This window comes from Oncorhynchus kisutch, linkage group LG15 (genome assembly GCF_002021735.2).
Source record: "Oncorhynchus kisutch isolate 150728-3 linkage group LG15, Okis_V2, whole genome shotgun sequence".
In the NCBI taxonomy this organism is placed as follows: Eukaryota; Metazoa; Chordata; class Actinopteri; order Salmoniformes; family Salmonidae; genus Oncorhynchus; species Oncorhynchus kisutch.
In genome coordinates this window covers 39804264-39829366 of record NC_034188.2, presented here as the reverse complement: position 1 = coordinate 39829366, position 25103 = coordinate 39804264, and the positions used below count along the sequence as shown (strand labels likewise).

At 42.0% G+C, this 25103-nt stretch overlaps 1 protein-coding gene across 2 annotated transcripts in view; it reads left to right on the top strand.

Annotated features, from left to right (window-relative positions):
• LOC109905288 (follistatin-related protein 5-like) overlaps positions 1-25103 on the top strand; it is a 166261-nt gene that overhangs the window by 1902 nt on the left and 139256 nt on the right. For both annotated transcript variants that reach the window (XM_020502574.2, XM_031790249.1), the window contains exon 2: positions 12748-12898. In XM_020502574.2, coding sequence (XP_020358163.1) covers positions 12748-12898 — 151 coding nt within the window. The remainder of the gene's footprint in view (positions 1-12747; positions 12899-25103) is intronic.

The window sequence follows — 25103 nt, the reverse complement described above, 5'->3', positions numbered from 1 at the left end:
ACACACACACACACACACACACACACACACACACACACACACACACACACACACACACGTTGACATAAAAATGCTGTTAGCCAAGGCATTGATGGAATCCCCAACACAATACATTCCTCAGTAGACCGGCATAACCTGCAATAACAACGAAAATGCATATTTTACAATACAAATGGAGTGACTGATACCCCATAAATCCATTGGAAATGTCACTATATGTAAATGGCTAAACGCCGACGTTCTGTACATTACTTTGGAAATAATGGATGACGCAGCGGGACAAGGCGGAGCCAAGTCCTTTTTCGGAGTTTATATTTCCAAGGTAACGTACAGAACCGAGGCGTTTCACCCGCTTATACCAAAGTTGCCAAAGAAAACAATATGAAAGTACACATTTACCGCTATCATAAAAAAAAGCTAATTCATACTTTCTCATCAAACCCAGTCGGTTGTTCGATTAGTTCTATATTTATGGACGCGACCCATTTGTTCGTTATTTATGTTCCGTTGCCATGCTCAGTGGCAACCTAGTGGATCTGGGCCGACTCCGGCTGAGAGTCGGGGCATTTGGATGAGAGTCAGAATCGGCCGACGTCATGTGGCCGGAGTCTGGGCCGCCTTCAGCAGTATTATTTATGGCTACTATGAGGGGATTGAGCTCAGGCCGATTCCGGTCTGAGTTGTCTGGCCCAAATGTATTACTTGGGGCTCGGGCCGATTCCGGTGTGAGTTATCTGGCCCAAATGTATAATTTGGTGTTTTGGCTGATCGTGGTTACTCTCCGGCAGATAATTACACGGGCTGCTTTATATATTTAACATTTCATTACTTATTTATTTTTCCATACTTTGTAATTGCTTTTGTGATCAAAAAAACAAAAACAAACATTTACATTAAATTCTTTAAGAGTCCTGTTTAAGTAGTATTTTAGTATTTTGATACTTTGTGCAGGGAAATTGATTAGCATTAAACTTTGGATGGGGCCAACTGAGTTGAGCAGCTGTCTAAGACGCGGCATCGCAGCCAGCACGATACCAGTGCTGGCTGCTACTGAGAGACACTTGAAGCGACGCACAATTGGCCCAGCATCGTCCAGCTTAGGGGAGGATTTGGCCGGCCGGGATGTCCTTGTCCCATTGTGCTGTAGCGACTCCTGTGGCGGGCCAGGCGAATGACCGTGTCAGCGGTGTACGGTGTTTCATCCGACACATTGTTCATCGGACACATTGGTGCTGCTGGCTTCTGGGTTAAGCATGCATTCTGTCAAGAAGCAGTGTGGCTTGGCGGGGCTGTGTTTGAGGAGGCATGGTCTCGACCTTCACCCCTCCCGAGGCCGTACGGGAGTTGCAGCGATGGGACAAGACAATTGGATATGACGAAAAGAGGGTAAAAAATAAATAAATACAATAAAACATTTTTGGGGTGGATGGGTATAATTTGTATGTATAAAATGTATAATAGTAATATTTTAAATTACTAAATCGGGTAATTTTGTATACATTTATTTAAAATAGCATCGGGCCGCTTTTGGGGGGATTCCAGGTAGACGGCTGAATTCCGGTAGAAGGAAACTGCCCAATATACTTGGGCCGATTCTGGGCAGTTATTCATTTTAATTCCGGGCCGAGTCCGACACCCGATTCAATCAGTTCCGGCCCCCCGGAAGAGGGCCACTTCTGGGCCGATTCCTCATTGCTAGCTGGGAACGTATCCCTTGCTTGCTAGCTAGCCAGTTAGCTTTGGCTAACACGTTCACGATCTCTGCAGCCAGAATAACAGCAAAGTAGCCGTTTCTATTGACATAAATTTTGATACATCCATAACAATGCCTGATTTTGCCTGGCATAGCTAGAAAAGTTTGCCTTCTCGCCAGGACACCCGACAGTTTTCATTAAGAGGAGATCGCACTGCATATCAAACACTAGGCTAGAAGCCTGCTAAATAGTTTGTCGCTAGCAAACCTGCCAAAATGGCTACCGAATTAAAAAATATCACTTGCTGAAAACAGCTGGTGAAACTAGAAACGTGGGAGGATTTGACAGCATAGCTTCACTTGCGTCATGACTGCAACATTAGGGAGCAGAGAAATTCATGTTCATCACTCACAATGTTACATCATCAGATGCTCCAAAAAGATGTCTCTGCAAAAACAAATCAATCCTAGTTAGCTTAGCAAAGTTTTTCCTCGTTGGATCTGCGTTTACAATGTATCCAATTTCAGTTTGTGTAGTTGTTGGTTAAGCTTTCTGTAACTTTGTAGCAAGTATGGTCTGCATGTGTAGGCACATATTGCGTCATGATTGCAAGGTGTCCCGATATCTTTTCCAACGGTCCCGTTATCTGGTTTTAATTCATGTCCATTCTAGAAAGCACTTCTTCCCAATCAGAAATGAGTATTCAACAATGCTGTGGTATAAGAATAATAAGAATATATGATAGCTAGGCCACACTGAATCCCATGCATTACAAACAGACATGAATACATTATCTGGGCCTGTTAATGCCTGGTTTAATAAACCAACCAAAACTGCAAGCCTCACCATCTGCCACTCCGGTCAGACTCAACCAAACGATTTTGAGCCCAGGTGTGATTACAAAACCTTTCAGCCAAACATTATCCAACTCAGTAGGACATTTTCTATTTGAAAGAGGCATTTTTCACACGTTTTATTTTCCGACCTAAATGTACCCAATTAAATTTGTTTAGCAACAGGTATGAGATTGTGCCGGGGGAAAAGGTTCTCATATTAACGGAACAGCAGGAATTAATGTGCACTCCGCCTCTCATTACAATGACTTCAAGCACCCTGGGGACCGAATCGACGCGTGCTCATTTGCTAGACAAAGTGGCTCATTTCTTTCTGTCCTATTGTTACAATTTAAAAAGAACGATCCTAGATCAGCACTTCTATTTTGAAATGTATGAATACAGCCCCTGGAAAATGGATTAAGATTAGATTGAGATTAGAGAGCAGACAGAGGTACTCTAGCAATGTGTTGCACATATATTGGTGTTGGAAAGGTAATGGATGAAATATGAATGGAATACCACAGTGTTGGAGTAAACGTTTTGTAAATACTTGTATTATACTGTACCCTGATCCTCAATGCTTAATCTGTCTGGGAAACATGCCAAAGTGTTTAGGTTTGAGGGGTTAGGGGTCAATTGGGAATTTAGCACTTGTTGTGATTGATTGCAGCAGAGTCCTCAGTTCTAGTCATGTCTGGCAAATCTACGTTAGTGCACAGCGGGTTGGGACAGGCGTTTGGGTTTGATTTGGGATTCACCACTATTCATGGCTATAGCTATTTTATGGGCTGTGAGAAATATCTTATCGACCTTGAATGGCTTTGTCTCCATTAGGTCTATGATACCAGTGAACACGCAGACAGTGGGCTAGTCTAGCCTAATATTACTAATGTAGCACAAATAGAGGGGTAGCTACAGACGAGGGCGTTTACAATCTCGATAACATGTTAGCACTTAGCTTAGTGAGTGATTTAGGAACCCAATTGTAATAGTATGGTTCAATATTTCTTGTTTTTTATTTAAAGTGCACTTCATTGTGGCACAGCAATGCTATATGCCCATAGTATGGATTTTTGCCATTTTGGATGAATCTGAGCCATGGCAAAACACTTTCATTAGTGTAACAGTATCGCCATTTGAAAGATACATTACGGATGTAAACGTGGCATGTATAATATAGGCGCTCAAGCTGTTTGCTATGGGCAGTACTGTCACGTGTACTCCCTCTCCGGCCTCTAGGTCATCAGGCTGCTGTCACCATCTTCAAGCGCACCAGCGCCTCACGACACTCACCTGGATTCCATCCTATCCTTGATTGTCTTCCCTATATCTGTCTCTCCCCTTGGTTCTTTCCTCAGGTGCTATTGACTCTGTTTCATGTCGGTGCGTTGTTTGTGTTTCGTGTTTTCTTGTTTTGTTTCTTTATCAGAACAGTCACTTCCCGACTCTCAGCCCGCTCGTTATAAGAACCGTGTCTTTAACACTGTGGGGTTGATCCTTCTGGTCTTGAAGACAGATGGTCAGGTCACTTATCTAGTTCATCAACAGGTTGGTTGAGGGTTAACGGGTAAACGGGTTATCACAAGCTCGCCCACTGTAGCTGTGTGGTAATCCTGTGTGTACAGCAGAGTGTGTGTGTGCGTGTGTGTGTGTGTGTGTTCATGCCAACGTATGTGGGGTTACGGGGGTTGAGATCAAAACACTAAGTGTTATTGTCTTTGTGGATTGCTCTCTGGTTATTATGTGGGAGGAGTCTGCCCATGCATTGCACTTTAATACACAGTTCGCCCCACATCACAGCATGGGCCAAGTGTGGCCACATTGTTCTGGCCCTCCTTAGATAACATCACTGTGTTAATGTAATGTGGTGTAGTGATTGAGGAAAGCCCTGCTTCTATTGCCCTGAGATTTCACATTCGTTTCATTGTCCAGTTCTTCAGTTCTTCTCTCAGCTATAGTTATAGAGAGAATGTCATGGGATTTTCTTGTATCTACAGTACAATATTTAAGTGATAATGCCGGAGAAGTTGGTGTTTGGAGGATATATTGGCACGGGTGTTGTTAGGCCCGAGACGATGTAGAAGCCAATATATCCCCCATAATGCTTCTCAGGCATTATCACTTTTATACAACGGGTTACCACCATATTCAAATAATGATTGACATATTTTAATGAAAAACTTGATTTTGATTCATTTATTCATACTGTTTCATCCTTCCACAAGATATAGTCCCGACACAAATCTAGGGCTGGTATCCAAGCTGGCTGGACGTTCTTTCTATCAGTTTGGTTGCTAGAGTCGCGACCCAGTCGTTCAGTATTTTTGTTCTGTATATATGGACGCGACCCAGTCTTTTGTTCTAAATGCTCCATTTGCCATACTGGCTGGAAATGTTCTTATCCCTTGCTTACTAGCTAGCCAACTATGGATAACTTATAGTCACGTCAAAAAGTGCAGCCAGAATAACAGCAAAGTAGCTGCATTTGCATAGGTTTAAGCTGTTTTCTAGTGACATTTATTTGGATACATCCATAACAATGAGCTAATGAGGCTCGATTTCATCTGGTATAGAAAATGGGCTCACTCGTCAAGACACTGTTGTTCAGAGGAGCTAGCCCACAACACAACTAACACAATCACTCCACTCTGAAGCTGGAAAGACTGCAAACCAACTGCACTTGGTTTCGTTTGACCTTTTTTTCAATTGACATTTCTTTGTATATATCCATAAAAATGATACCAGCTGATTCATGATTTAGAGTGACTGAGAAACGCTGCCTGCTTGTCTGTCTCGTCCCGACTCCCTTCACGTTCATTACTATGGGACAGTTGGAGATCGAATGTCAGAGAGACAGACAGCAAGGTTTACACAAATCTCCGCTGTTGAAAACTCAATGTTAGTCTAAAATAAATGTGAGATAATGTCTAGATGAATTTTATAGTGGTGATGAAGTTTATAAATTGCTTGGCTGGGCTGATGAGATGGTGGATTGCGCGGTCAAATGGAACAGAGTAAATAGGCATTTTAATATAATAGATTTAGCCGGTGGTAACTTGTGGAATAGGCACCGGCTGGAATGCTGTTTTAACCAATCAGCATTCAGGATTAGAACCACCATTGTATAAACGAGCATAGATGATTGCAACGATCCCACTGGAGGCGTGACATACATTCATTCCTTTGATACATGGATTGTTATTGTTCCCAAGGCCAGTGACTGAAAACGTTATTACAGGTGGTTGTCCAAAGCCAGTTGAATAATGCAACACACTCTGAGGATAAATTGGGTTACATTTGAATAATTAATAGCAAGACATTGATCACAGTGTAAGACCAAGAAAAGGTAGCCTTGCTAGATCAAAGAAAGACTGCCAGTCTGGTCGTACACTGAGGGGAACACACCTTGTTGGATGTTCTCGAAAATGATTAGCTAGAAACCTTTGAAAAGCGCCCGGGCTTGGAAGTCCCACTGAGAGCAAAGCAGACAGCTAACTTGGAAAACACTGGAGACTCATTACAGTGCAATGAGTGACCGGCTGAACTCTCTTTTACCTCTTAACTCCTACAGGCTATGAGGCAGCCATATTGTTTTTGTCTTTTTTCGCCCACTTGTCACCAATAAAACCCTTTGTCTCTCAAAAAGCAAACCATGGAGAGTTTTATTATTCTAAATGGCTTGTAGTGCATTCATATCCAGTGCCATAAAGTATAATGAGACTTCTAGTACATTGAATGGTGCTTTTATAAAAAAATGAATTGACGTTAATGCCTTGTTGTCTGCTGATGCATTCTGCTGGTGGTGCTGAGAGCTGAGAGACAGTCACTGCTGAGCCTCTCAATCATTGAAATCCCACATTTCATTTTCAAGTGTTTATCTTCTCAGGATATGGACTTCCTAGGATGATTTATAAGGGATTATGTTTTAAGAGTGATTTAGTTCGGAGGGCTTTGTCGCCAGAGTGTTACGTGTTGATGTGATCTAAGCATTCATCTGTGCTGGTTTATTTGAATACATTTGACATTTTAGTAATTTAGCAGACACTCTTATCCAGAGCGACATACAATTTCTGCATTCATCTTAAGATAAAGATATGTGGCACAACCACACATCACAGTCATAGTACGTAGATGTTTCCTTAAAGTAGCTATCAGCAAAGTCAGAACTAGTAAGGGGGGGAAAAGTCAAAGTTTTTATTTTACTTGGAGAATAGAGGGTAACTTTAGTTCATGTAAGGATACTGTAAACAGTTCTATTTATCTGTTAGAATGTCTTCCTTTTGTATGTGCAGTTGATAGAAGGCTGGCTTTCTTGACAGGCAGGCAGGCACTCCCCCAACAGGCATATATTTAGGGGGAAAGATACAACACACAAAGCATAAGTTCAAAGCTCAATGGGATCACATTTAATTGGGATGGATACCTGAATGAAACCAGATAACAGCCTCATAAAAGGATTTGGGATAATAAATAATTATGATGCAATATGTAGACGACAAATGTACACAAGGGCCTAACTCCTCGCTCATGTGTTATCTGGTGGTGCGAGCGTGCGCTGGTGTTATCCGCCTGGCTCATTTGTTATCTGGTGGGGGCGAGCGTGCGCCGGTGTTATCCGCCTGGCTCATCTGTCATCTGGTGGGGGCGAGCGTGCGCTGGTGTTATCCGCCTGGCTCATCTGTCATCTGGTGGGGGCGAGAGCGCTCCGGTGTTATCCGCCTGGCTCATCTGTTATCTGGTGGGGCGAGCGTGCGCTGGTGTTATCCGCCTGGCTCATCTGTTATCTGGTGGGGGCGAGCGTGCGCCGGTGTTATCCGCCTGGCATTTGGGAGCTGTGTTCCTTGTGTAATGAGTCAGGGATATTTATCAGCTGTTCGGTGTCCACTTTAGGACACTCTAAGCCCTAGCCCCTCAGAAGGTTAAGGCCTTTTAGGACATCCTTGGCCTCAAGCCTCACGGCTAACCCCTCACAAAGGTTGGTGAGAGGGCAAGCGTGCAACGCTGTTCCATCCATCGGGCATTTGGAGGCTTTGTTCCTCACAAGGAGGGGTGAGGCATGAGGCTGGAGGTTGAGGGTGTCCTACATCTGTCCCTAGGCCAGGATTAGTCTTCTGGTTCCTCTCTTATCCTTTTAAGATGGGCACGTGATCAACAGTTTACATGGCTTCGGCCATGTGACCACTGCCAGACTTACTGGAAAGACGTTGATAATTGCCCTCTAGGTAGAGGGGGAAGAAAAATAATAAATAAATATGTTTTATTGTCACATACACCAGATACGTAGGTGCAGTAAAATGTGTTGTTTTACAGGGTCAGACATAGTGGTATGGTGTCCCTGGAGCAAATTAGGCATAAGTGCCTTCCTCTAGACCACATCGACAGATTTTTCACCTCGCCGGCTCGGGTATTCAAGCCAGTGACGTTTTGGTTACTGGCCCAACACTCTAACCACTAGGCTACCTGCCACCCTCAGGGATAGTCTATATGTGTCTATGTCCCCAATTGAAAATAATACTACAGTTTATAATAGAATACTACATTACTTACTATAAAATTCGGTAGTAAACTGCCGTATACTGTAGAACACTATACTGCACACTGTAGTATCCCAAGATCATGTGTATTACTTACTATAGAATGTTGTACTATACTGTAGAATACTATAGTAAATTCTACTTTATTATCCCCCCCAAAATACACTGTAGTAAATACTACAGTAATGTCTGCAAAAACACTACACTTTTTAAAAAACTATAGTGAATACTACAGTATTTAATTTGGATATACCCTTCACATTCCCCTCCCCCTTATCTCGATTTGTGCAACTCATAAGAGAGACACATACATGCGAAGTATAGATCATATTGTGTTCCAAACAGGTGATAGAAAGGAGCAGAAACGCTGGGCTTGGAAATGTTACATTTGAGTTCCGTCAGTGTAGTTTTCTTGATGCAGTATGAGGGAGGCAACACAAACCACTTAATGCAGTGTCTGATGAAGATCAGAGAAGGATTGTACCTTCGGTGTAACGTGGGACCATAACTATTGAGAGTTGTTTCGTCTTCTGCAGCATCAAAACGTTATAATTACACCGTTTAAAACATCCCAGATGTGCCCTCCGTCTTGTTCAGATTACTGACAATCTAAAGGCTGCAACTGGGCCGAATCTGCATTAGTTGTCAGAGAATGCGAGTCAGGCTTTGAAAAGCAACACATCCCACGAGAGGGACACTATTTCTACCCATAGAGTCAAATAAACATCTGTTGTTATGTCCATGGAAATGAATAGTTTCCAAGTAACAATGACATGTCAACATGGAAATGTTCTATTTTACTCCACAATGCTTTTTATTTTTGGAAATATATTGAGATATTTGAGGCTCATATTTTTTCCATATGTAGTCAGGGGGACACATTTGGTATTGGTGTAGACTTCCCATAGGAACCATGCATACATTGCCTAGAGGCTGCAATTTGCAACACATGATCTATCTCGCAAGTATATGGTATGTGGCAAAGTAATTATGCTAAGCAACCATATGAGTTTTATATGTTCTGTATGTTCTGACGGGTGGAGTGTGAGGAATATGAAATGAAGGAACAGACAATTTGCAGGTAGGCTAAATGAAGGTAGGCTAAATGAAATCATTGGGTTTCCGATGTGAAGTAGGTTTGCTGATAGACACACAAGAGAAGTATGGGCACCATAATCGGGAAATATAATATTTTTTCCCCCCACATCTGTGAATATCAGTTGGTTTATTGTCTGTCTTCTATGTGTAGGTTGTTAGGAGAGAGAACAAGACACCAAAATAAACTCAACTCCTGTGAGAGTTACAAAGTTAAGAGCACAGCGGTAGGGCAAAAGGCTCGGTGTTGCTTTGAAACTGAAGGATCTCTCCCATCCTTTTATCTGAGTTAGGCTACAATGCAGTCGGGCAGACGGCAGTAAGAGAAGTGCCACGATAACTTTCAGGAAAGAAGACGCGGGATATTGTTTGTGTGGCAGACACACAGCACAGCAGATGTTTCCAAATGTGGAAGACGTCTTGGAGACAGACAGCAGTAACTCCAACCCGGAAATTGATCCACACAGAAATACTGTTGAGCATGCTTAAAGAGGTCAGCTTTTGCATTTGTTTAAATTGAGGTTAAATGTCGAAAATATGAGTGGGGAGGAGTAGGAGTGTAGAGCACTGGAACTGGACAACTTATTTTCCTGGTCAGGTCACATGGTCAAGAAATTCTCTCTAGTCATCACACAAAGCACAACCATAGCATAGCTGCACACATAGATCAACATAGACTCATAAACATGTAGTATATGATGTCAGGTTCACTTAGAAGGCAATCCCAGTCAAACAAATGCCATTGCCTCTTTGTATTTAACTAGGCAAGTCAGTTAAGAAGATAGTCTTATTTACAATGACGGCCTACACTGGCCAATTGTGCGCCGCCCGACGGGACTCCCAATCACAGCTGGTTGTGATACAGCCTGGATTTGAACCAGGGTGACTGTAGTGACACCTCAGGCACCGAGATGCAGTGCCTTTGACCGCTGCGCCACTCGGGAGCCCAGCTCTTAGTAATGTCGACGGAAGGTAACCTCCCTCTGTGTTTTACAAGTCTCAAACCGCATGTGCCATACCGCACCTTTCAGTCTCTCTCCCTTTGCTCCCTACGCAAACACCCACTGCTCTGATGCAGCCCCTTTGCTCCCCACGCAAACACCCACTGCTCTGATGCAGCCCCTTTGCTCCCCACGCAAACACCCACTGCTCTGATGCAGCCCCTTTGCTCCCCATGCAAACACCCACTGCTCTGATGCAGCCCCTTTGCTCCACACTCAAACACCCACTGCTCTGATGCAGCCCCTTTGCTCCCCACGCAAACACCTACTGCTCTGATGCAGCCCCTTTGCTCCCCACGCAAACACCCACTGCTCTGATGCAGCCCCTTTGCTCCCCACGCAAACACCCACTGCTCTGATGCAGCCCCTTTGCTCCCCACGCAAACACCCACTGCTCTGATGCAGCCCCTTTGCTCCCCATGCAAACACCCACTGCTCTGATGCAGCCCCTTTGCTCCCCATGCAAACACCCACTGCTCTGATGCAGCCCCTTTGCTCCACACGCAAACACCCACTGCTCTGATGCAGCCCCTTTGCTCCCCACGCAAACACCCACTGCTCTGATGCAGCCCCTTTGCTCCCCATGCAAACACCCACTGCTCTGATGCAGCCCCTTTGCTCCCCACGCAAACACCCACTGCTCTGATGCAGCCCCTTTGCTCCCCACGCAAACACCCACTGCTCTGATGCAGCCCCTTTGCTCCCCACGCAAACACCCACTGCTCTGATGCAGCCCCTTTGCTCCCCACGCAAACACCCACTGCTCTGATGCAGCCCCTTTGCTCCCCACGCAAACACCCACTGCTTTGAAGCCTTGCGATGCTGTCTCTCAAATGCAGCCCCCTTGGTTGATTTAAAAGCAGATGTGGGTTTTACTTGAAAAGGTTTGCACTTCGTTTGCCATCTTTGTGGAAGAAATCAAATGTTAATGAAGTTGGGACAGCTGTACTTTCATTGGGCATAAAAAGAAACATAAATGATCTTATTCAAACCCAAGCCCTCTAACAAATGTATTGGTTCAGTCAGTAATACACTTGATTATTATACAAACCAGTGGCGTACAACAAGAATGATCCATACTGCCATGATGATTCATTTAATATATCGATGAATCCTCTAACCAGCAACCACAGTATTACCATATCATCACTAAGTTATGAGTATCAAGGGATATACAGGCTTATGCAACATATAATGACATTGGTGGCAGATGAAGTGAGTCTCCCCCACAATCATTTATTATTATCATTGTATATTGATGTTTGTTCTCCACTGCAAAACATGACAGTAGGAAAATAAATATACATTCACAATGATATGTCTCAGTCTGTGACACAAGATCCAAAATAAATGCTGTTCCGTTTAACAATTCGACACCAGTGGGAAACAGTAGATTTTGATGCCACTCGCAGATCTAGACCTGGGTTCAAATACTATTTAAATCTTTCATATACTTTTAGTGTTTACTTTAGCCTGCCTGGAGTGTCATATGGGTGGGGTTTACACTGGCTACTGTTCTAGTGGTTCCATTGCACCAGACAAGCTCAGTCAAGCCCAACTAATGTATTCAAAATGATCTCACATAGTATTTGAACCCAGATCTGCTCCGTCCTCAAACAACAGAGAAAGAGTGGCATCGTCAGCACAGGGACCAGCAAGTGCAGAGGAAGCCAACAAGTCACAGGCACACAGTATGAACACTTCCTTGTCTTACTACAGCCGATTTTGGTGACACATTGTTTTTGTGAATTTGACCCTTCACCTATGGGAACAAGCACTGCCAGTGTTGTCGAGATGTGTCTACTACTCAGAGCAACCAGAGAGCGGGGTCACACCCACGATGTCAGTTGTCCTGCGCTTGCGGTGTGAGGAGGACTTTAAAGCAGAAAATGAGAGGCGGAATTGTAGACCGGTGACTCCAACGCGTGTTGTCTTTCCATGTTTCCCCGCATTATCTGGGCCACAGAAATGGCTTTTTAAGGAAATGATGACTGTTTCTCAATGATGTTTGTTTAATTGGCGCCGTGCCAAGGTCGAACTTGTTTTCACACCGTGTAATGGATAATTGAAGGAGAGTTATATTCAGTGTGGCGTTATTGCTTTAATAGATAGGAGCCCTTTTCCAGTGTGATGTATTCACTGCCACTATACCTTTATGTAAATAGCATTTGGATGTAACTGATGAAAAGGGTTGAATTAAGCCATACTTTCTGTCTCACAGTTGAGTTGATTGTATTGGAAGTTGTACTGCTGTACAGCTACCTAATTAATGTTTAATTAATGCAAAATCACCGCCTTAATGATCCTGATACATCGACTCACTTGCCTTCATTTATCTTTACTTTCTCTTGATGCCCATTTCCATTTAATTGATTCCAAAGCAGATCTGATCTTTTTTGCTGATTGTGAGGCACTTATTGATAGCATTAGTTTAAACCAACGACAGATTTGTAGTGTCCATTGTCTACGCTAATAGCCCCTTGGTTAATGTATGGTCTCAGCCCCCCAACTGATATTGAACTGCAGCCACGTCGAAGGGTTCTGCCGAACTGCTCACAATTTTTTTGCATTTTTTTGTTGATGACAGGAACAGACCAATGAGGACATCCAGATGGTGCTCGCTGGCGTTCTTGTTGGGAGTGGTCTCCCTCGGAGTGGGAGTCATTGAGGGGAGACCGGGCAAGGAGGAGGGATTCGGTCCGCCACCTTATCGACCTGTCATGAGGTTCCGACATAAGGTATTGATTTCCTTCCTCTTCCATTAGCCTTTTCGTAACAAGAGATCTCTGCAGCGTTGCCAATTATGAAGCTAATCACAATGGAGTTTTCCCAGAGTGCATCGAGCAACTTTGTTAAAAAGTTTTTTTTTCAGGCTCACAAAAATACAGTGATTTATTACTGGTGTTTTGCCAGGGAGACTTGAGCATCAAGTTAACATAACATAACATTTTACAATTTAGGGGAGGAGAAGGGGAAGTTATCAGAGGAGGCATTAATGCTAAAAGTGAATTGCCTTTTTTAGAAAAACGTACAAGTTGAAAGTGTAATTGAACATTTATCGTCTCGACAGCGCAGGCCTAGCTCTGCAAGCACAATCAGATTCCAAGAAAAAAGTATTTCCAAAGCACTAACAAGCTTTCTCTCTCCCCCACTCTCTCTTTCATACTTACAAAGACGAGGGTTGTGCGATATCCATATTACGTAATAGATCAATTATGTCCAATTGTAATGGATTATACTTTGGCAAAGGAAACCGTTTGATGGGCACACACACGCTCTTTTGTCTGCAGGCATTTGTGTGTGTGTGTGTGTGTGTGTGTGTGTGTGTGTGTGTGTTTCCCCCTGAACACACATTTACTGTAAATCCCCCATGCATTGGAATACACTCTCCTCAGCCTCTCTGTAAGCACAGAGATAAAAACTTGCCCATTGATTTCCATATTATGCCCCATTACTTTGAGCCAGTCTTCTGCCATCTCCAAATAGAGACTTTATCCTTTTTCTGCTTAGAGATTCTTTCAATTAGCTTAATTCATGTTGGCATGTGAATAAAAAAAAGAGAAACAATGGTCATTTTAAGCCCAGGATCAGTGTTGATTATGACATTGTGTGAGAGAGAACAAGAGTAAGAGAGAGAGAGAGAGGAAGTAGGAGGACAGATGGTGTGAACAGAACTTGAGACCGGCTAGTCGGCTACCCTGCGCCAGAGGCTGGAAGCTGTCTGTAGACCGACTCGAAGGTCACATTGGCATGGGAATGTTTAAAAAAAAAGTCTAATATTGGCAATGTTTTCATTAATGTGGAACATGTTGTGTTCAGAGTGGCTTAGGAAAAATACAAGTATGGACAGTTCTGGGCATTGCTGTGCTGCTTTTTTTGAGACACAATTATTTATAGAAGTGGTGCCAACGCATATGCAAATGCCTCTACATTTGTTACATTGATTTAGACAAGGTCACACGTGTATCTTCAAGTAGGAACGGACTCTAATCTACACTCTTCCAAAAAAAGGTGCTAAGCAGAACCATATAGGGTTCTTTGGTTTGTCCCTGTAGTGGAACCCTTTTTGGTGCTGGTTAGAACCCTTTGCAGAGGGTTTTTACCTAAAACCCTCTATGAAGGGTTCTTCAAAGAACCCCCTGTAAATGGTTCTACCTAGAACTCTATGAAGTGTTCTTCTCTATGAATGGTTCCACCAGACTTATTAGCCTTTAAAATTAAACTCTTTATGACAATACATTACATACAGTGCATTTGGAAAGTATTCAGACCCCTGAACTTTTTCCACAATTTGTTACGTTACAGCCTTATACTAAAAGGGATTTTTTTCCCTCGTCAATCTTCACACAATACCCGATAATGACAAAGCAAACATACGTTTTTAGAAATGTCACATTTGTGACCGACCGACTCGATTCGGTCTTACGTAACAACATTTGAAATTGTGTTTATTTTATTTTATATTGAATAAAAGTAGAATCAGCCCTATAAAATGGTATATCATACACTACAGTTGAGGAACAATGGGAAAGTAATTCTGCTTTGAAAGTTGATTAACTTGTAAACTCACTTCTGAGAAAATTTGCCCCACCCATCTCTTTAAGGATTCACATGTGAGGCTATATACTAAACAACCAATGATTTCAAGACTAAAAAGGCTGGTTTATACTATGGGTGTGTTCGTAAATTTTATCTGGAGGGCAGAGAGTGTGCTCTGGGCGTTCGTAAACGGTCTCGGGGCGTTCAGAGCGCACACTGGATGCTCTAGCTGAGGAGTAGAGTTGATCGGAGCGTACTGACCTAACAACAGCAGTCGAGCACCCAAGCTAACTGGCTATCGTTGGCTAGCTTGCTAGCTACTCCCAGACACAAATGAGAGAACACCTCACTCTGACCATTTTACTCGCCCTAGCAGAGGTGGTTAGGCTGTTTTTTATTTATTTTTAAAATGTAATTCAGAGCGTTGGTGACTGCAACGGTGCTGCTGGCAACAATTGAATTACTTTTTTTTGCCAGCTTTTACTGACACCGGCCATATTCAACAGGTTTTTGAGCGTTAGTAAATTCGTCAGTTATTCTGCGCTCTGGCACACTCAGACGAGAGTGCTCTGAAAAGGGAGTAGATAGCCAAAGCGAATTTACCAGCTACGTCTATCAACTGTCGCAGTGACATTATAAATATTCTCTTGAAAAATCTTTCAATGTCCATTTCTTTTCTAAAGCAAGCAGAGTATATTTTCCTACACTCTTAAAAATAATGGTGGAAGTTGGATCCAAATAAGGTTTTTAGCCCTGCTGTAGGCTTTAAAGCAGCAATCAGTAGTTAAAACCATAACAAAGTGCCTCCCCAACCCTGTTTTGGTAAAACGCTGAGGGATGAGGCTGGTGAAATGGAACCACTCACAAATTCATAGGTAGAGCTACGGATGCGAGGACTGACAGAACGTTATATAGATAGTTTGAACCATGTTTTGAGGCTGTACAGTGCATTCGGAAAGTACTCAGACCCCTTGACTTTTTCCACATTGTTACATTGCAGCCGTATTAAAAAATGGATTCAATTATTCACACAATCTACACACAATACCCCATAATGACAAAACCCCCCCAAAATTGTTGTTGACATTTTTGCAAATGTATTAAAAATAAAATACAGAAATACCATATTTACATAAGAATTCAGACCCTTTGCTATGACACTCGAAATGGAGGTGCATCCGGTTTCCATTGATTAACAACTTGACTGCAGTCCACCTGTGGTAAATTCAATTGATTGGACATGATTTGGAAAGGCACATCTGTCTATATAAGGTCCCACAGTTGACAGTGCATGTCAAAGCAAAAACCAAGCCATGAGGTCGAAGGAATTGTCCGCAGAACTCCGAGACAGGATTGTGTCGAGGCACAGATCTGGGGAAGGGTAACAAAAAATTCCTGCAGCATTGAAGGTCCCAAAAACACAGTGGCCTCTTTCATTCTTAAATGAAATGTAGCAACTGCAGATTGCTCCTTTAAGCCTTATTTGCATATTTCTCCATTTTAGAGTTACCAGTACCACCCATGACTGTGTTTGCTAGTGACAGAGACACGGTTGTTGCATTATTTTCACCAAATGAGATCGTAATTTAATATGTTGTCATTAAAATTTTATTATTTAAGAGAATACAACAGATTTTGAGGGCCTAGTTTTACCCTAGCACAGTGTCTTGAAACACCAGGCCTCATCAGGCCTGCAAATCACATTATGCTGGCTTGCAATGTGATATGTAATTCCTACGAGAATCCAGCCAAGAGTTTGGAAAACAAACATTTAGAATTTTTATTCACCTGAATTCCAAATGATTTTGATATGAGACAGGTTTAAACATCTCAACTGGAACAACCACTTCAGTAACGGGTGCAATCAAGTCCAAGTAACAGATTGCATTTTTTTTTACAGTATATTCCAGTAGCAAAAGATTAATTATTAATCAATCAATGTAAATACAAAACATTGATATTGAAACGAACAATTTTAAAAATCTATCTGCAATAGAGCATGCTGGGAAATATGATAATGATGGGCGTGGTTTTGGTTCAACTCTGGTTATTAACGCCTATTTGCTGTGTGCTATGAAAGGGACACATCTTCAGGCCGTAGATGCCACGTCAAGAACCCCACACTTCACCCTAAGGTTCTTTATCTGGCAACAGTTCACCAAGGAACCTTAACAGCTGAGGAAGAACCATTTAAGAACCTGTATTTTTTTCAGTGTAGGTATACCACTTTAAACTGCGGGACATTAACTGCATTGGCCATATAATGACTTCATCAATCACGTTCTCAGCAGCAGGACTGAACAGCTTCTGCTCTGCTGTCTACTGCTCAGCACTCTCTTTCTCTGTCACCTGTTTGTCTCTCAGAATTAGGCTGTGGCTCATGCTAAACCATTGTGTAGTTTAGTGAGCTGCACATTATGATGATAAGCAGTACAGACTTGGGTTCAAATACTATTAATTTCAAATACTTTATGTTCAATTGAGCTCGCCTGGCTTAACGGAACAATTAGAGAAGTTCCACAAGAGCAAATCTCGCCCACCTGGCAGAAAGTCAGGCTAAAATTAATGTAGCTGAAAGATTTTAAATCGTATTCGAACCCAGGTCTGGTCAGTAGGACTTTCTATACTTTAGATAATGGCCCAATAACCAACCATTCATCCTGGACACTCCTTAAAATGTAATGAAATTAGATTTTTTTTTTATATATTCGGCTATGCATGCCTCTGGCGAAAACGAGTAAAGCAAAAATTATTTGCAATAATCACAGATCTTTTCTGGCTGGCAAACATAATAGGTCCCACACTTCATTTTCTCTCAGGGCCCAACTCCCTTATCACTTGAACACACAGGCTGGTGTAGATCACCAAGAGAGTACCACAAGGCTCAATGCTAGGCCCCACGCTCTTCTCAATTTACATCAACAACATAGCTCAGGCAGTAGGAAGCTCTATCATCTATTTATATGCTGATGATACAGTCTTATACTCAGCTAGCCTCTCCCCATATTTTGTATTAAATCCTCTACAACAAAGCTTTCTTAGTGTTCAACAAGCGTTCTCTACCCTTAACCTGGTTCTGAACACCTCCAAAACAAAGGTCATGTGGTTTGGTAAGAAGAATGCCCCTCCTCCCACAGGTGTTATTACTACCTCTGAGGGTTTAAAGCTTGAAGTAGTCACCTCATACAAGTACTTGGGAGTATGGCTAGACGTTGCACTGTCCTTCTCTCAGCACATATCAAAGCTGCAGGCTAAAGTTAAATCTAGACTTGGTTTCCTCTATCTCTATTTCCTCTTTTACCCCAGCTGCAAAGTAACCCTGATTCAGATGACCCTCCTACCCATGCTAGATTACAGAGACAAAATGTATAGATCGGGTGCTCTCGAGCAGCTAGATGTTCTTTACCATTCGGCCATCAGATTTGCCACCAATGCTCCTTATAGGACACATCACTGCACTATATACTCCTCTGTAAACTGGTCATCTCTGTATACCCGTAGTAAGACCCACTGGTTGATGCTTATTTATAAAACCCTCTTAGGCCTCACTCCCCTCTGAGATATCTACTGTAGCCCTCGTTCTGCCAGTCACATTCTGTTAAAGGTCCCCAAAGCACACACATCCCTGGGTTGTTCCTCTTCTCAGTTTGCTGTAGCTAGCGATTGGAACGAGCTGCAACAAACACTCAAAATTGTACAGTTTTATCTCAAACTCTTCATTCAAAGACTCAATCATGGACACTCTTACTGACAGTTGTGGCTGCTTTGTGTGATTTATTGTTTTGTCTCTACCTTCTTGCCCTTTGTGCTATTGTCTGTGCCCAATAATGTTTGTACCATGTTTTGTGCTGCTATAATGTTGTGTTGCTAAAATGCTGTGTTGTCATGTGTTGCTGTCTTGCTATGTTGTTGTCTAAGGTCTCTCTTTTTGTAGTGTTGTCTCTCTTGTTGTGATGTGTGTTTTGTCCTCGATTTATATTGGATTTGTTTTTTATCCAGGCCCACGTCCCTGCAGGAGGCCTTTTGCCTTTTGGAAGGCCGCCATTGTAAAAAATGATTTGTTCTTATTAACTGACTTACCTAGTTTAATAAAGGTTAAATCATTTAAAAAAAAAGATTCCATGTTAAAGTTGTCCCCGTGAGTGCAAATATCAAATCAAATTGTATTTGTCACATGCGTCGAATACAACAGGTATACAACAGTAGACCTTACCGTTAAATGCTTACTTACAAGCCCTTTAACCAAACAATGCACTTCAAGAGTTAAGAAAATATTTACTGAATAAACTAAAGTTAAATATGTAATAAAAAGTAACACAATAAAATTACATAACAATAACAAGACTATATACAGGGGGTACCGGTACCGAGTCAATGTGCGGGGGTACAGGTTAGTCAAGGTATTTTGTACATGTAGGTAGGGGTAAAGTGATTATGCATAGATAATAAACAGCAAGTGACAGCAGTGTAAAAATAAAGGAGGGAGGGTCAATGTAAATAATCCAGGTGGCAAATTAATTAATTGTTCAGCAGTCTTATAGCTTGGGGGTAGAAGCTGTTAAAGAGCCTTTTGGACCTAGACTCTCTTAGCAGTGAGAACAGTCTATGACTTGGGTGACTGAAGTCTTGGGCCTCCCTCTGACACCGCCTAGTATATACTGTTCTGTCCTGAATGGCAGGAAGATTGGCACCAGTGATGTATTGGTCCGAACACACTACCCTCTGTAGCATCTTACGGTCGGATGCCGAGCAGTTAACATACCCGGCGATTATGCAACCGGTCAGGATGCTCTCGATGACGACCTTTTGACGACCTGGGGACCCATGCCAAATCATGGGTCCCTCAGTCTCCCGAGGGAGAAAATGTGTGGTCGTGCCCTATGGGCACTATGGTGTTGAACGCTGAGCAGTAGTCAATGGACAGCATTCTCACATTGGTGTTTCTTTTGTCCAGGTGGGAAAGGGCAGTGTGGAGTGTGATTGAGATTGCGATTGAGATCTGTCGATCTATTGGGGCGGTATGCCAATTGTAGTGGGTCTAGGGTTTCTAGGATGTTGGTGTTGATGTGAGTCATGACCAGCCTTCAGAGCTACCAACATGAGTGATACAGGGCGGATTTTCATTTAGGCAGGTTACCTTTGCATTCTTGGTTACAGGGACTATGGTGGTCTGCTTGAAACATGTAGGTATTACAGACTCGGTCAGGGAGAGGTTGAAAATGTCAGTGAAGACAATTGCCAATTGGTCCACACATGTTCTGAGTACATGCCCTGGTAATCCGTCTGGCCTGGCGGCCTTGTGAATGTTGACCTGTTTAAAGGTCTTGCTCACATTGAGCATGATCACACAGTCGTCTGGAACAGCTGGGGCTCTCATGTGTGCTTCAGTGTTGCTTGCCTTGAAGCGAGCATGAATGGCAATTAGCACATCTGGCAGGCTCACGTCACAGGGCAGCTCGCGGCTGGGTTCCCCTTTGTAGTTCGTCATAGTTTGCAAGCCCTGCCACATCCGACGAGCGTCAGAGCCGGTGTAGTTGGATTCAATCTTAGTCCTGTATTGACGCTTTGCCTGTTTGATGGTTCGTCTGAGGGCATAGTGGGATTTCTATAGTGGGATTAGTGTCGCTCTCCTTGAAAGCAGCAGCTTTAGCTTGGTTCAGATGTTGCCTGTAATCCATGGCTTCTGGTTGGGATATGTACGTAGGTCCCTGTGGGAACGACGTCATCGATGGACATATTGATGAAGCCGGTGACTGAGGTGGTATACCTCTCACTGCCATTGGATGAATCACGGAATATATTCCAGTCTGTGCTAGAAAAACAATCCTGTAGCGTAGCATTCGCGTCAACTGACCACTTCTGTATTGAGTGAGTCACTGGTACTTCCCGCTTTAGTTTTTGCTTGTAAGCAGGAATCAGGAGGATAGAATTATGGTCAGTAAATATGGTCTAGAGTTTTTTTCCCCCTCTGGTTGCATATGTGACATGCTGGAATATGAATATTCAATGAGCGTGAGGAGTAAATTAGGTCCCGGACCTGTCTTACTTTACTTATGAAACTGATTGGAAGTATTTTCTAGGATCCCTCCATTCTCGCAGTAATTTTTGGATTTTGTGGTAGACAACAATATGTAACCAAAACTATATGTTTAACAGCAGAGATGCATAATCTGCTGTTGCTGTGGAACAGATTCCAAGTATTATCCCTATTCTCCACACTCATTTGAGGATTTTAGAACAATAGACAGTGCCCTCCATAATTATTGGGACCATAAAACTTTGGTTCTATACTCCAAAGGTTTAGATTTGAAGTTGAACAATGACTATGAGGTAAATGAGCAGACTGTCAGCTTGAACTTTAGGGTATTTTCATCCATATCTGGTAAACTGTTTAGAATTTACAGCAGTTTTTGTACATAGCCATTATTTTACAATACAGGCGACACCAAAATGACACAATACATTATTTACCCTTCATTTCTATTGTGCACAAAATAATCTGAAACAAAACCAAAACAAACAGTAAATGCATCTAACAAATTTGTAAAGTCACGAGCAATGTTCCCTCTAAACTGTGGTGTGCAACTGCCGCTATCAGCCCACACAGAGAAGCATGAGATTGAATTTCCCCCTTAGTTAACACTATCAATGTTTCGCTCTACTGTGGGAATTGTGATCGAATCAACGCAATATTAGCCACATTCAATGTAACATACCGAAACAAAACGAACTATGCAAGACTTAGTATGCAAAACTAACTGTGCAAGATATTTTTTTCTAGGCAGAGCACATTGGAGTAGGATTCTATTGCATTGACAGGCCTGCTCAAGCCCAAACTCTATGCAGACCGGTGCACCATAACCAATTAGATCTGCAGTAGGCCTAAATTCAAATAGTCATTGCCATATATGGATCTGTGCCATTCACTTTGAACTGGACTGTGTTTAGGCTACAGTGTGAGCGGTTCAAGTAGATGCGCTTGTTCTGAGATCAGAGCGAGTGCTGCATGTAGCCACTTCTGCACATTTGTTCATATTCTTTGCTAGTTAGTGAGTTATTAGCCCAGTTATAGCATATTTCTATACAACAATGGGCAGTGGTACTACTTAAGTCGTTTTTTGGAGGTATCTGTACTTTACTTTACTATTTATGTTTTTGCTAACATCAACTTTTACTTCACTACATTCCTAAAGAATATAGTGTACTTTTTACTCCATATATTTTGACACCCAAAAGTACTTTTTACATTTTGGTCCTCCCTAATGCGGACTCACTAGGCGGACTCACTAAACACAAATGCTTCAGTTGTAAATTATGTCTGAGTATTGGAGTGTGCCCCTGGCTATCTGCCAATAAATAAATAAATAAAATAAAATTGAGCCACCTGGTTTGCTTAATATAAGGAATTTGAAATGGTTTACACTTTTACTTTTGATACTTAAGTACATTTCAGCAATTCCATTTACTCGTGATAGTTAAGTATATTTAAAACCAAATACTTTTAAAAACTTTTACTCAAGTTGTGTTTTACTGGGTGACTTTCACTTTTACTTGAGTCATTTTCTATTAAGGTATCTTTACTTTTACTCAAGTATGACAATTGAGTACTTATTCCACCACGGACAATGGGGGAGTGGTTGCTTCTAACAAGAGCACAACCATCTTTGAAAAGTTTCAGGTAATTTAATTTTTATTTTATTAGGCAAGTCAGTTAAGACCAAATTCTTATTTACAATGACAGTCTAGGAACAGTTAACTGCCATGTTCAGAACAATAGATGTTTACCTTGGCAGTTTGGGGATTTGATCTTGCAACCTTTCAGTTACTGGACCAACACTCTAACCACTAGGCTACCTGTCGCCTCATAATGCATGTTTTTTTTTCAAACATCTCATGGAATGTAGGCCCACATTGAACATCACACATTGGCTGCTACTGTAGGCTGAATAATAGAACAACTATTTCAACATTAAAATGTTATGGGATGTGTTTTTCTCCATTGTTTTTGATGGTAGACCACTCTGGTAGGCCTACATAAGGCCTACATACTACTTGGCCATTGTTAAAACTGTAACGTAAAGCAGGTACAGCCTCAGTGTTCACAGTAAACTCGCACGGGAAGTTGCGCAGAACTTTCAAGTTTGCGCTCAGCAGACCTGAAATTTTCTCAGTGCCCAAATTGTTTTTGAAGCATTGGTCACAAGCTTAATGTAGTCATTGCGTGATATGAATATGGGACCAAATACTTAACTTTTTGCTACTTTAAGTGAATTTGTCCCAATACTTTTGACCCCTAAAATGGGGTTAAACGGTTCACTAAATATGGATGGAAATACCCTCAAATGAAAGCTGATAGTCAGCACTTTAACCCCATAGTTATTGTTTGATTTCAAATCCAAACTTTTGGAGCGTAGAGCCAAAAGAAGAACAAAAATGCTTCACAGTCCCAATAATTACAGAGGCCACTGCATAATCAAATCTATGTTAAGTTTAATATCAGCGAGACATTCTTCTCTGTTGTGGACTTGCCTTTTATTAATATAATATCCCATATGAGTTATGGCCGCAGTACACGTGTAGAAGCTGAGTAGTAAAATTAATCCCGATCTGTTATGATAAATGAACCTATCGTTGCCAGAGTGGTGTACCCTATCCTCTGTATGCTGTGACTTTGTGCTGAGCGGGCCCAACATGACTTTCATTCTACGGAACGTGATGCTAACACGCTAGATTAATTACATCATTGATACATATTGATGACACGATCCCACTCGGGAACATTTGTGTCAGAATTCTAAATGGGAATTATTTGTCGATTCATCATGTTGATGAAGTAGCAATACCGTAGTAGACAACATACACGGGCTACCTTGTATTCGTTAATCACGGTGTTCGTACAGTTGTTTTGCGCTCTTCTACCTTGAATGTCATCAAGTTGGATTGGAATTGTCCTTTGAAGCTCAATTGAATTCTAAAGATCCAATTTTGCGCTCTGAAAGGATGTCACATATGAACAAAACCGTGAAGGCCACTCCAACAAGAACACTGGAAATACCCCCCTTACATGTTAATTCAAATTGCAGCCTTGTCAATGGTGACATAAGGCCTCTATAAATAGAGAATGGAGAGAGTTGGGTATAGGATCCCATCTCCATTATAATAAAGCAAAAGCCTACACACATAAGTGGGCGCAGGAATAAAACACTGGAGCAGCGTATCTGGTGTGCAAGCTTTTCTTCTGTTATTATCCAGTCTTTTTTGGGGGGCTCAGCACCAGTGGAGAAATGTAGAATTGGTGTGTATCACGCACAGTCTCTCCATTTTCTCCCTTTACTGACATCCACATATTGAATTACCCTGTGATGAACACAACTCCATGATAAAACAGATTAGACTAGCTAGACTGTCGGTGATACTTTTGCTAAATAGAAAAGTACTCTCACAAAAAGGAATGAATGTACTTTCCTCTCTGTTAAAATGCATGCATTAGCTAGGTGCCTTAATAATGGACACAGAGAAATGCCATTACAGCTTTTGCCTATCGTACAATTTGTCTTGTGGGGATAGAAAGGTAAGCTTGGTTTAATTGTCCAACAGGTCTGTGAGAATGTATGGCGCATTATAATAAATTGCTAACTCAAGTCTTTTTCATATACCTTGATGTTTTTCTTGTTGAGGTTTAATTGTTTTGAGGGGAGTCAAGGACCATCCACACACAACCGCATGTCAAAGAGGTTCAATTTTCTTACAAAGGTGCACTTAACGTTATAATTGTTGTGCGGTGAGGTATTTTCATTGTATTGTAGGCCACAACAAGACACAGCAAAGACCTTGTACTTTTATTCCTTTTCCATGCCTTTGCTCAGCCTTGGATTAGGAAAGAGCCAAGGTCGATTGGGGCCAACGGGTTGGAGTGAGATGGTATTCTGTCATAACACTGCTTGTGCTTTGTTTATGCCATTTGAAATAAGCTTTGTCCCCATTAGCCTTCACTATAGAGACCACTTCCAACAACCTGGACTCAGGGGTAGGCATAACATAGTAAAAGTAATCCGTGACGCTCCAATTAGTATGATATGTTACGTTTCGTATGGTATGTATTCATTTGTGGATGTCCGTCATTCATTTCGTATGATATGCTACGAATTACAATTCGTATGATCTCTTATGAATTACAATTTGTGGTGGCTAACGTTAGCTAGGTGGCAAATGCTAACGTTAGCTAGGTGGCTAACATGAGTTTGCCTAGGGGTTAGGATTAGGGGTTAGGATTAGGGGTTAAGGTTAGGGGTTAGGTTAAATTGTTAAGGTTAGGGTTAAGGGAAGGGTTAGCTAACATGCTAAGTAGTTGCAAAGTAGTAAGTTGTTGCAAAGTTGCTATTGCGCAAAAATGCTAAAGTTGTC